Source organism: Zychaea mexicana, assembly GCF_025766255.1.
Source record: "Zychaea mexicana strain RSA 1403 chromosome Unknown BDB00scaffold_79, whole genome shotgun sequence".
Classification (NCBI taxonomy): Eukaryota; Fungi; Mucoromycota; class Mucoromycetes; order Mucorales; family Lichtheimiaceae; genus Zychaea; species Zychaea mexicana.
In genome coordinates this window covers 110,944-123,223 of record NW_026516742.1, presented here as the reverse complement: position 1 = coordinate 123,223, position 12,280 = coordinate 110,944, and the positions used below count along the sequence as shown (strand labels likewise).

At 45.6% G+C, this 12,280-nt stretch overlaps 3 protein-coding genes across 3 annotated transcripts; all 3 read left to right on the top strand.

The window, feature by feature from the left end:
• Window positions 1-731: 731 nt before the first annotated feature.
• On the top strand, window positions 732-3,476 carry BDB00DRAFT_875873 (Piwi domain-containing protein; the record flags this gene model as incomplete). The annotated part of the gene is made up of 4 exons (XM_053127413.1): window positions 732-1,037; window positions 1,096-1,255; window positions 1,330-3,081; window positions 3,154-3,476. 4 exons carry the CDS (start codon window positions 732-734, stop codon window positions 3,474-3,476), a joined length of 2,541 nt encoding a protein of 846 aa, XP_052976169.1.
• A 4,623-nt stretch (window positions 3,477-8,099) lies between these two features.
• Window positions 8,100-10,908, top strand: BDB00DRAFT_744765 (chromatin remodelling complex Rsc7/Swp82 subunit-domain-containing protein; the record flags this gene model as incomplete). The annotated part of the gene is made up of 8 exons (XM_053118518.1): window positions 8,100-8,896; window positions 8,988-9,297; window positions 9,402-9,540; window positions 9,592-9,620; window positions 9,729-10,021; window positions 10,121-10,152; window positions 10,268-10,719; window positions 10,822-10,908. Coding segments are annotated over 8 exons (2,139 nt in total), but the record flags the coding sequence as incomplete, so codon positions are not given.
• A 96-nt stretch (window positions 10,909-11,004) lies between these two features.
• Window positions 11,005-12,262, top strand: BDB00DRAFT_578864 (uncharacterized protein). Its single transcript, XM_053117923.1, has one exon. It carries the CDS (start codon window positions 11,257-11,259, stop codon window positions 11,962-11,964), a length of 708 nt encoding a protein of 235 aa, XP_052976167.1. The 5' UTR covers window positions 11,005-11,256; the 3' UTR covers window positions 11,965-12,262.
• The last annotated feature ends 18 nt before the right edge of the window (window positions 12,263-12,280 follow it).

The window sequence follows — 12,280 nt, the reverse complement described above, 5'->3', positions numbered from 1 at the left end:
GGGCACGACACCACCCATCTGCTATAATTAACACAAGAGTGTCAGCTATTATGCTGCTCTGTGTAACATAGCATATTTATTATTAGAGCTTGTCGTGCCCCGAACATATAAGGAAAAAACTTGTCGTGCCCGTATCAATTCCCTTGATCTTTACATACATGATATATTGCAAGCATGTCCTAAGCGAACAATCCGTATTGTTTATCTTGGTGATCTTGTCAATGTCGTAAAGAAATACCGACAGCTGCTGCTACTTTGTACATTGCATGTATGTACGGGTGCAAGACATTGACAGCGCATGGCAGTCCGTGATTCTTTGGTAGTATGTAGGTCCACTGAAAGTGGTTGGCTATCGATTATGTTTGCTGCAGTGGAACGTACAGCGAAAGGAACATGTACAGTAATACGCTGGCTTCACATCAACTCTTGAAAACAGGTCGTCGGTGTTACTCAGCCTAGCAAAAGCATGACCCACGTTGTATACGGCGAAGGTGACTATGGTATGGTAATGGAACTTGATTTGTTCCTAAAATCTGTGTATAATAAGGGGGTTCCATTGTCGTTGTAACAGTCTAACGTAGTCACACTTGAATATTTATATCCCTATCTGGAATAACGCTATAATCAATCGGTTTCACTCATGCTTTTACAGTCGTGTAACATTTCCTTTTGTCTCTTTTTCTCATTCCCCTCCTTTGTTTGATACCTTTCACCCTTCACACACACATCCCATGTCGTCAGCCCTCACCAACTTCGTCCTTCGCCCTGAACACGGGAAGATAGGAACACCCATCAAAGTACGAAGCAACTTCTTTGAAATCCAATCATTCAACCAAGGCATCATCCATCACTATGATGTGACCATTGGTGACGGTAAGGTGCCACCAGCAGTCAACCGCAAGGTCTGGCAGAAGTTCGAGATGGTTGAAGGCCAAAGCATGTTACGCAACGTCCGCCCCGTCTTTGATGGAAGAAAGAACGTTTTCTCACCCAAGGCTTTGCACTTTTCTGGTCCTGAGCAAGTGGGCCAGTTCGAGGTATTTCGCCACTTTCAAAAGCGCCAATGTTGACCGAAGAACTAATGTGCTTTTATAGGTTGAGCTGTCGGATGGTGGCGGTGAATCATCCTCGGCCAGCAGGCGTCGTGTCTCGGGCAAATTTGTCATACGCATCAAGAAAGTAGGCGAAGTAAACATGCTCGAGCTGAGCAACTTCTTGCAAAGAAAATCACAGCAGACACCCGGCTGTTTGACAGGTAACTTCACAAGACAGCCTCTTGCATTCTCGTCAAAGTACCAGCTGACACTTCTGTTGTTGATTCTTTTTTAGCAATCCAGGCGCTGGACGTTTTGATCCGGCACGTTCCGAGCATGACATTTGACACCGTGGTCGGCCGCTCCTTTTACACGCCCCAAGACCTTCGCGTTCTTCCGAATGGCGCTGAAGTCTGGTCGGGCGTTTACTCATCTGCGCGACCCGGAGCCGGCAACATGTTCCTCAATGTCGACGTTTGTGCTACCGCGTTCTATGAAAGCGGCCCGTTGCCCGGAATGGTCGCCAAAATCCTGGGTCGCCGCAGCATCGACGAGCTGCGCCGTGGAATCACCGACCGTGACCGTGCCAAGCTTGAACGTTTCTTGAAGAGTGTGCAGATACAAGTAAAGCATCGAGGCGATAAGAAGTTCAAGTATAAGATCACACGTTTGACACCCACGCCTGCGGAGCGTACGTTTTTCAAAAATCAGGACGACGAGGAAAAGAGCGTCTCGCAGTACTTCACCGAGCAGTACAACATGCGTTTGTCGTACGCGTTCCTCCCCTGTATTGTTGTGCGCAAGGACATGTTCTTGCCAATGGAAGTGTGCGAGATTGTTCCTGGCCAGCGGTTTATGAAGAAGCTCGACGAGAAGCAGACTGCGGAAATGATCAAGTTCACCTGCCAAAAGCCTGATATTCGTGCCAACAAAACCAGGCAAGGTCTGACCATGTTGCAGTGCAAGCCAGAGAACCCATACCTCAAGCAATTTGGTGTCAAGGTCAACCCCGATATGGCCATAGTCCAGGCCCGTGTTCTGCCTCCTCCCCAAGTCATGTATAGCCAAGGTTTCACGCCAAACGATGGTGCCTGGAATATGCGTGGAAAAAAGCTGGCAAAGGGCGCTAGCCTAGGATCATGGTCCGTCGTCAATTTTCATGTGGGACTGGCAAGGCCTTCTATTGAAAGATTCATCCGCGAGTTGACCCAAGCTTTTATCAACGTCGGCTTGGACGTGGTCAAGCGCGATCCGCCTATCATGATAAATGCCGATCCCCAAGGCAACATTGATCGTACCATGAAAGAGGCCTGGCTCCAAGCAGGCAATGCAGCCAAGGCCAACCCTCAATTGATCGTGTGTATCTTGCCCGTCAGAAATACCCAACTTTACGGCGAAATCAAAAACATCTCGGACACGGTTCTTGGTACTCCTACACAATGCCTCCAGAGCAAGCACATCAACAGCGCTCGTTTCGACTACTGTGCCAACGTCTGCTTAAAGGTCAACATGAAACTAGGCGGCATGAACAAGTACTTACCGGCCAACCTCACGCCCTTCCTTGCCCAGCGTCCAACGATCGTTTTCGGAGCAGATGTGACCCACCCCGCACCAGGCGACGTGAACCGACCTTCGATAGCCGCTGTCACCGCATCAATGGATGCCCGCGCCACCAACTACTCCAGCGAGATCCGCGTCCAATCCAGCCGTACTGAGATCATCACGGACCTGTCGGACATGGTCAAGGAACAGCTCAAGAAATTCTACAAGAACTGCGGCCAAAAGCCGGATCGTATCTTGTTTTATCGCGATGGTGTTTCAGAAGGACAGTTTCAGGCCGTATTGACTGAAGAGGTTCAGCGCATCCATGCGGCTTGTGCTTCTCTCGATAAGACGTACAAACCCAAGGTGACGTTCGTGGTGGTCAAAAAGCGTCATCATGCACGATTCTTCCCAGTTTCCAAGCAAGATACGGACCGGTCGGGTAACTGTCAACCGGGCACAGTCATTGATACGAAGATTGTACATCCATTCGAATTCGATTTTTGTAAGTTTTATTTATTCGAGTGTAAGATCAAGTGCTGTATATGATGCTAACTAGACTGATTGCACATCATAGACCTGCAATCCCATCAAGGCATCCAAGGCACATCGCGACCAACGCACTATCATGTTCTGTATGACGAAAATAAGTTCACAGCCGATGCTTTGCAAGAGCTCTCATACCGTCTGTGCTACATTTACGGACGTGCCACGCGTGCCGTGTCGATGGTCCCACCCGTCTACTATGCACATCTGCTTGCGTTCCGTGCTCGTTTCCATCGCCATGGTGTGAACTGGTCTGACACAGGAGCAACCTCAGAGACCGTCGAGTCAGAACAGCAACTAGCCAGCTACGCCCGTGTCAAGCCTGAATTACAAAAGGTCATGTACTTTATGTAAAGGGGTAAAGACGAAAGATATCTACTCCAACACTTTTCACTTCATTCTATCTGTTTGCTTAATCATACTTTCCGGAAATATATTCGATTTACTTTCATTACAGCAGAGCATGAATCCCTTACCACACGAACCAACTAGAAAAATGTGAGCGGTGCTCAGTGAGTTAATAGCGCCTTGCCCCTCTACGGCCTATAAAGTCTTCATGCTTAGTGCGTTACATAGCTAGAGCGATACTCATATCAATGTTTGGATTGAACGATAACTGAATTAGATTGACAAATTACTCCAATCCTTGAAGATTCATGCTTTCAACATTATGGCTGCTTAAGCATAGCAGCTCTGTTGCACATGAACTATAGTGCCTGCAATTGAACTCAAGAGCATCACTTGCGATTAAAATTCAAGCGTTCGGATGTAAAATTTACCGACTCTCTTCAAAACTACGCTTCCTAAAGCTGCTGTTATAGTTTTCTTATCACAGGCTTTTCTTTTCAATAAACGTAGTGAGTATTGGCATCAATTTCATACAGCAACAATAAAGGAAATAGCAAGATTAGTAGGAAAGTGAACGTTGATATAACGAGAGAGACATATTGGCCATGGGGTGTCACTAAAAATGGTGCACCGCTAAAATGGTGCACCGAGATTTGTGACTCGGAAAATATGCTTTTTTCTCTTCGGTTCCTGAAAGAACGCTTTGAACTACATTCCAAGCAAAATCTACTGTTCAAAATATAACAATGTCCAAATACATTACCTTTTTTCGAAGAAGATTTGTTAAGGACTCCTATGAAGAGGAGGCTCCCGCCTATTTTGACTCCAAAAGCGAAAAGTACTATTTTCGACAAAGCATCTAGTCCTTCACGACACTCAATCAAACTTGCTCAAAACTTTCGATTTTTGACAGGTACGTAAAACTGAATTTGGACATTGGATGGTCTATGCGCAAGGTTTATTGTCCTCGAAAACAAAAGCACAATATCCATCGCTACAAGAAGAAATGCAATGGTTTCGTCCGCTGCACTAGAGAGGCCTGCAAATTCTATGGCAAACATTTGCGCCCGCGCTGCGATTTTGAAACAATGCCAGCTTGTGTGTATACGCTGCGGAGGCGATTTAGAGCACGTTGACACTTGTAAAACAGAGGCGTTCTACTATTTCGACGGCAGTAAATGCACTGTTAAGCAGATCGGCACACATGACCACGAACAATATACTGCGAAGCATCTATCGGAAGTAGAGAAGGAAACACTGGCAGAGAGAATTCGAAGTGATCCAACAGTGACACCCAAGGCAGCTATTTATGGCAACAATAAGCGAACTGGGGAAATCGTTGAATCGATCATTAAGATCAGCCTAATTCTTGGCACGAGGGATAGAGCCGAGTATGAAATCAACAAAGTACGCGAGGAACGAGATATTCCAAGAAAAGGTGAATTTCTCGGCGACTTGGGCAAGATTATGAATGAGTTCCCTGGGTACTTCCTCCACGCCCACGTTCTACCAGGCTCATTCTTTTTGGCGTATCGGTCACCGACTCTTAAAGAATATGTTCACTTTCAAGATTTTCCGGCTGTTACCGATGTCACTTTCAAGGCATTTGAGAAAGGATACTATCTCTGCTCAACAGTGATCTATGTTCCTGAGCTGAAAAAACACACAGTGATCTTCCGAGCTATCCTGGATGGCCTTTCACAAACCTACTTTGCCCAATACTTTTTTGCATTCTTCACAGAGTACAACGTTAAGTTTGAAGGCAACAATTCCTTTCTCGGTATGATGATGGATTTCTCTTTGGCACAAAGGAATGGATTTCTGCAAGCCTACACACAGTACACCAGAAAGGATGACGGCATGCGGTTCCTAAAAGGGTGCTATATGCACTGGATGCAATCCGTTCAACGTCTCAACAGCAATCACAGCATCGTTCTACCCGAATCCAGCGAACGATTTCGTGAACTGACCTGCATCATTCGGACAACTGAAGATGCTGATGAATTTTGCCGTAGTTGTAAGGAACTGGTGACAAATTTCAAGCATACTTTCAAATGGCTCAAATGGTGGCTACAACGATCTATAAGCAGCATGATTTTTCGACATCGCTCCAGCATGAATGACGCCCTCCGCAGCCACCCTTATCGTACCACAAATGCAGTGGAAGCGTTCTATAGAGATTTATACCGAGATACTGTACACAACTTGCCTATATCTCTAGCGCTTCCACAAACGTTGAATTATATCCGCTCAGATGAATTGACACTGAAAATCTATGAAGAAAATGCGGTGCCTGCTTCATACAACAGAGCACCACGACAAACTCGAAAACGATCAAAGAAAAACTTTGACAATGATGGACGTGCTCCGGATGTTTTCGGTAAACTTGTTAATGATGTTACCACCGATCAACAACCACTGGACCATTTTCTTTATGACGACCAAGCTGAAAGCAAGACACTATCACAAGCAGAAAAAACCTCCAACAAGAGCACCATGCCCTTCGCCAAAAGACTTTCGAAAGAGGATATCAAAGCAGTATCACAGCAAGATATCTTGAATAAGATTGATGAACGCGCCCTGCACCTTTTGGATATGAAAGTTGATCCGTTCACGTTGAAAGAAATTGAGACAATGGCTGAGAACTTGGAGACAGGGTCAGACGAAATGATGCAATATATCATGGGTGGCGAGATGAAGAATGAAAAGAAGAAGCAAGAAGTGAAGGAGAAAATTGCAATGAGCAAGACCAAAGAAAAGATGAAGACGGAGAAGAAAACAGAGAAAACGATGGACAAGAAAACTGAAAACAACCAGAAGAAAAGAAAACAACCGGAAAATCAAGCTGAGGACTTATGGCCGAGTAACAGGAAAAGTCTTCGAAGAGAACCATGGTAATTTTAATAGATTATTGGGAGCGATTGACAGTATAACTGAATTCAATTCAATAGTTTCGTCCATCGAGAGATCCCGCTCGGTTGCTCGTTTGGAATTAAGCAAATCAAAGCTGACGGATGGTGTGGATATCGTGCCCTTGCTCTCCAACTTCATGGTGACCAAGATCAATATATCAAGGTCAAACAAGCAATTCTTGATCAGCTTTTTGCGAATATGATTTCTATCGCGATACTCTATGGAATGGACGTGAGGTCATAATGCAAAATGCGATCCAACGAATGGAATATGGTATCACACCAGAAACAGCACAATACCAGAAGTACACTTGCAGTTCGGATTATTGGTTCAATGCGATAACAGATGCCCAAATTGCTGCAGATGCATATACTGTGCCGATTGCAGTATATGATGATCGCTTGGATTGGAACAGTGTTTTGTACTTGCCTTTTACTATCCCAAAGGGAACCAATCGGCAACCGCAGCCAATAACTCTTTTTCTTAGCTCAAATCACTTCAACGCAATCGACCTCGTTCCATCCAGAGCACGACGACTTAAGGCAGATTACAAGACTACATGGCGGTATCTTCATAGAAGACGCTTGACCGAAAACGAGAAACAATTTTTATAGACATTGGCACAAGTGTCATATAAAAACAGCAGAATAGAATTTATTAAATATTACTAAATATCATAAATTTCGGTTTACACAGTGACAGAGCTAAAGTGAAGTTTGGAAGATAAATTAACGTATGGGATGCATATACGAACGGTAGAAACCGCAGAAGAGAAAGGAATGATAGGTGCACTTTTCTGGCACTTTGTCGGTGCACTTTTTCTGTGCGCCTCGAACCACCGTCACATCGCTGTCACAAGTCTCGGTGCACCATTTCGGCGGTGCACCATTTTTCGTGTCTCTCATTGGCCATGTCTTTAAGATATGGCGGGTTTGCGGTGTGACTGTAAAATTCAAGAGGGGGGACAACCATTAAGAAGGTGCGGCCTATAGCGACGCTTTTTTTATAATATCTTTATTAATATCTAATAATAAGTTATGCCAGCTCGAGGTATTATATATATCGCTTCTGCCTTATTCATCACAATGACTAACAATTCGCTCACTATAAAACTAGACGCTACCGCTGGACGCAGACGTAGAGGCCGCCCCCCACGCAGACATGTTGGAGGCAGGTCTCCGAGCGTTGAAGATGATTCGTCTGCACTTTCCGATCGTGCTCAAGATGAACAAGACGAATCGCAGCCTGATAACAACGCGTCTGAAAATGAACCAGAAGGAGAATTGCCACGCTTGCGACTGCGAAGGCGCGGACGACCCCCTAAACGCAGTGTCACACCTGGCGATGAGCCTATTGATGCAAAACGCCGCAAAGAAGAATCAAAAATACGAAGATCGACTAGAAAACGCGTGGTGGAGGATCAGCAGGAAGAACACGTAGAAGCCGAGGAAGAACAAGAGGATGGACAAGAACAAGAAAAAGAAGAACAATCGGAAGAACCAAAAAGTGATATTGACGAAGCCGGTGAAACCAAAGTAGACAAGCATGGCCATTTATCAGGCGGTAATTTACCTTTCTTTTTACTTGTTGAAAATTGCAGGCATGCACTCTTTTAAATCCGACCTTTCTAACCATTAAAGATTACACTTAGGACGAGAGTACAGAGTTCCGACTTTCACGCTGCCATTGCGCGGCGATCAGTTGTTCATGTTTGCCATGGAACCTGCAAAATTATTGAACTATCGCGACAGTTATCTGTTCTTCCATAAAAATCCGGTTTTAGAAAGAATACGGTTGACGGAAGAGGAACGCAGCTGGCTTGTGGATCAACGATTACTGGTGCATTGGTTCCGCAATCGCGATGTGGCTGTCGTAAGCGCACGATCGTGTTTCAAATGCTTTGGATCGCGCATTATCAAACGCGGCAAAAAAGTCAGGGACGATTATTTTGAAGCACGGGCACGAGAAATGGGATACACGGAAGAAGCAGACGAGGACGTTGAGGATTCAGAAGCAGAAGGCAACAAGACTGGTCGCCGTGCATTGATTTCACGGACGTCACGGTCAGCTGGCTATGATGCGACAACACCTATCAACAACGCAACGTGGATGCATCATGCTGCCTTGGCGGTGAGAGGATTCAATGCGCAACTACACGAACGTCGTGCGGAAAAATCGGTCTTTTACGATGTACACACCAACATTAACCAGATTGCTGCTGCAACGCAGCCCACGCGTGTCAAGTTTGAATGTGTCGACAACAAAAAGGACGAGTTTACACTGGAGGAAATGCAATTTGAAAAATCACCAGCAAATGCATTTCGTGGGGTTGGTCGCGATCTGTTGGATGGGACGTATGATATCGATGCAGCAGTGAGTGTTGTTCCGGAAAAGGCGAGAAAGTCGGCAAAAGCATTGCTTTCTGTCAAGCAGCCATTCTCCGATCCTAACGACGAGGACGAACGGTACCCCATTGCAATCATGGACGGCCAATATCAAGCTGACTTCCCGATGTACGTATTCTTTTTTACTAATATGTGAAAGGAAAATAGCATGTTAAAACGGTGAGTGTGCACTCGTTACTAAACAATATATCGTGTATAGGGATCTCACACGGTTTAATCAGCCCAAGCCAAAGATAGCATCGCCGTTCGCAATTGCAACTAATGCACAATCAGTTTTTGCACAACAACACTACTTTAATCAAATGTACCAAGTCATGAACCACCAAAATATATCCCATGGAGCTGAGCAACAAGGTAATGCCATCTATCGGCCGCAGCCTCCTCCTTCCACAGCACCTGTGATGCATTCACGACACAGCCACGCTTCACCTGCAACAGTCCCACCGCCACTATCAGTACAACAGCATCCATCTCCACCCCATTTACCTAGACCTCCCATGCAACATCAAGTACCAGCAAGCTTTTCACCTGTAAGGATCGCATTGATTTTGGTTTGATCCAGGCCCTTATCTCGTTCTCCTAACGCTCCTTGTTGGTTTTGTAGGGAGGCCAGCATTATCCACCCATGTCTCCGCACCAGAATGTATGCGGCTATCATTCAAGCAAGGGCCAAATTTGCAAACGTGCTGTCATGTTTCCGGGAGAAAAATGCCAGTACCACGTACATTATGCCGCCTCCAGAGCTCCGCCGGGTCCACAGCCACTACAACCAATGATGACCACCATACCACCGCCACAAGCAGCACCTGCACATCCGCCACCATCTCAGCAAGTACAGCAACAGCAGCGGGTATCACAGCCGCAACCTCAACCCCCACAGGTAGCAAAGAATTGTTTGTAACAGCGTCATGATAGTAACTGATTTGGAAACAATTGGCAGGCACCGTCTTTTGATGAAAACAAATGCGCCGAATGCCACTATCTAAGCGCACCATCCGAAGCGTTATCCAAAGACGATCCTTGTGATGCGTTTACTATGATCAATTGCAGCAAATGCACGCGCAAATATCATCCTGTATGTGCACATTTGAAAACACCGAGACAGTTGTCCGCCGCTGAATCGTATCCATGGGCATGTCCAGAATGCAAGGTGTGCTGTGTGTGCAAGAGCGCAGGCGACGAGTCAACGCTGATGATTTGTGATGATTGTGACCGAGGCTGGCACACTGGATGGTATGGAAATAGGAAACCCTGACCTGGAGTTTTTTCCAATTGGCGTAAATCCAGTCAAGATATACTCACGACTGGGTTCTTTCAATTTTACATCTCTAGTTGCAACCCAAAGGTGGAGAAGGTTCCTGAAGGTGCGAGAACACGTGTGAAGTGTTTTGATCTATAATCACTACGATAACTTACCATATAATATGTCATTTCTCTCTCTCTCTCCCTCTCTCTCTCCCGGTATGTCTGTCTTTTTAGGATCATGGCTGTGTCCCCTATGTGCGGACTGCCACGGATGTGATGAACAAGGCGACAAACAAGAGTACTTCCATGCTCTGGCACCACCAACGGGCGATAAGATCAAATACCCAGTTTATCTAGCAACGTACTGTGGCAAATGTTTCAACAACTTCAAGAACGATCGGTTCTGCCCAGTATGTATGAAGACGTTTTCCGAAGAAGACGAGAATGACGACGAAGAAAACGAAATGGTGGCATGCGATTCGTGTGATCATTGGGTCCATACAGGCTGCGACGAAACGCTTACTCCGGAGAAGTATCAAAGTCTGTGCGATGACGAAGAAGCCAAGTACACATGCCCGTTGTGTGCCGACAGTGTCAAGCCAAGCCATCAGACGACCGCTGCCACATTGGCTCTGAAGGGCCAAGCTCAGCCAGGCGGTTGTAGTGTAGGAATTGTGGGTGGAAAGGTAAACAAAGAGAAACCTTATTTGTCATTTTAAGAATGGTCGGGGATAAAAGGGCGCACAGGTCCGTGAGCCAAAGTGAGTGACTAATGGGAAATCATGCAGATCAAGACACGTGGTGTGGTGCGGTACAAGAGCCACAAGGTTGCTGTGCCGGAAATCAAAGGAACGGGAATTGCTGAAATGCCCTCCTCATCGTCCCCGTCGTCGTCGTCTTCTTCTTCTTCTTCGTCGTCATCGTCGTCGTCGTCCAATAAATAAAAATATAATAAAATAAAAAAGAATTATGACAAAACAGTAATGGCTAATCATCCTCACATGCGCCTGAATGCCTTTTTTTCGTAACCTTGAATGATGACGCACACCACACGTACCACCGCATGATGAAGTTACAATTTAACTAACCACTGCAACAACAAACCAGCTGATATACCAATCGCACCAACACATCATCCTCTTTTTTCTCGCCCCCACCCCCTTTTTTAAAAACTTCCGTTTGTTTCTTTTCTTCTTCTTCTTCTTCTTCGAATATCATTGGCGATGCATTACTTGGCCTTTGCTGAAAACATACTTACTTCTGCCGCACACGATGATAATGACAATACGACTGCAACAACACCCGCTTTTGACGACCATAACGAGTTTCCGCCGTTGAGTCTGACTGATGATGCATGGCAACTTGTCGACAGAAACGAGGACGAGCCGTATTGCGTCGTGCAGCATCAGCAAGAAGAGGACTGGCAATGTATCGTCGATGCTTCTTCCGACCGCGACAACCAAAGGAAGCTACCCCTGTATGCCCAAATTGCTGAAGAAGCGGCCATGCTACCTTTGCCAGTTTCTGCATCACAAAAGAAACGGTCCCCACCAGCAAGACGTCCATTGATTCCCAAGTCTGGCACTGTCAGCAGGGACAACGCCAAGCCAAAGGGGATGGATGAAGAAGTCGGGGATGAGTTGTTTTCACAATACAAATCATCAAACTGGTTACGTCGCCGTTATCGACCTCGTTACCTTCATCATCATGCGCATAATCAAAAACACTCTTTTCTCCGCTCGTATCACCATAACCACCACCACCATCATGACCACCAGGATCCTACCACCGCCAATACAAAGACGACACAGCAGAAGAAGAATAAGCATACCATCAAGCGACGTGCACGAGCAAAGAAGCAGCCCACAAGGACATGGATGGAGCGAGAGAATGGATGGGTGCCGATTCATGCAAAGTTTCGCAACAAATAGCATATAATGTCATACATGATAAGAAGAACTATTGCTAAACCTCGTATACTTAAACAAGATCATCTCGTAGAATATAACGTTGTACACATCCAGCAGTATCCCAGCCTCAATAGCTTAACTTTAGTACCATGCATGTCTGTATATCCATACAAGAAAACCAGAAAAAAAAACTACTACAATTGCTTATTGGTGACAATCAAGGATATTCTCATGTACTTTACAATCACATCAGTTCCAGTGCCATGATATATGATCCTGTCTTTGTCTCAATTGTGCCAAAGATGCATTTCTGAGATCAGCATGAGGTGATGTTTAA

What these genes read in the sequence shown, in the direction of transcription:
- BDB00DRAFT_578864 (XM_053117923.1), top strand. Translation starts at nt 11,257, where the DNA reads ATGCATTACTTGGCCTTTGCTGAAAACATACTTACTTCTGCCGCACAC.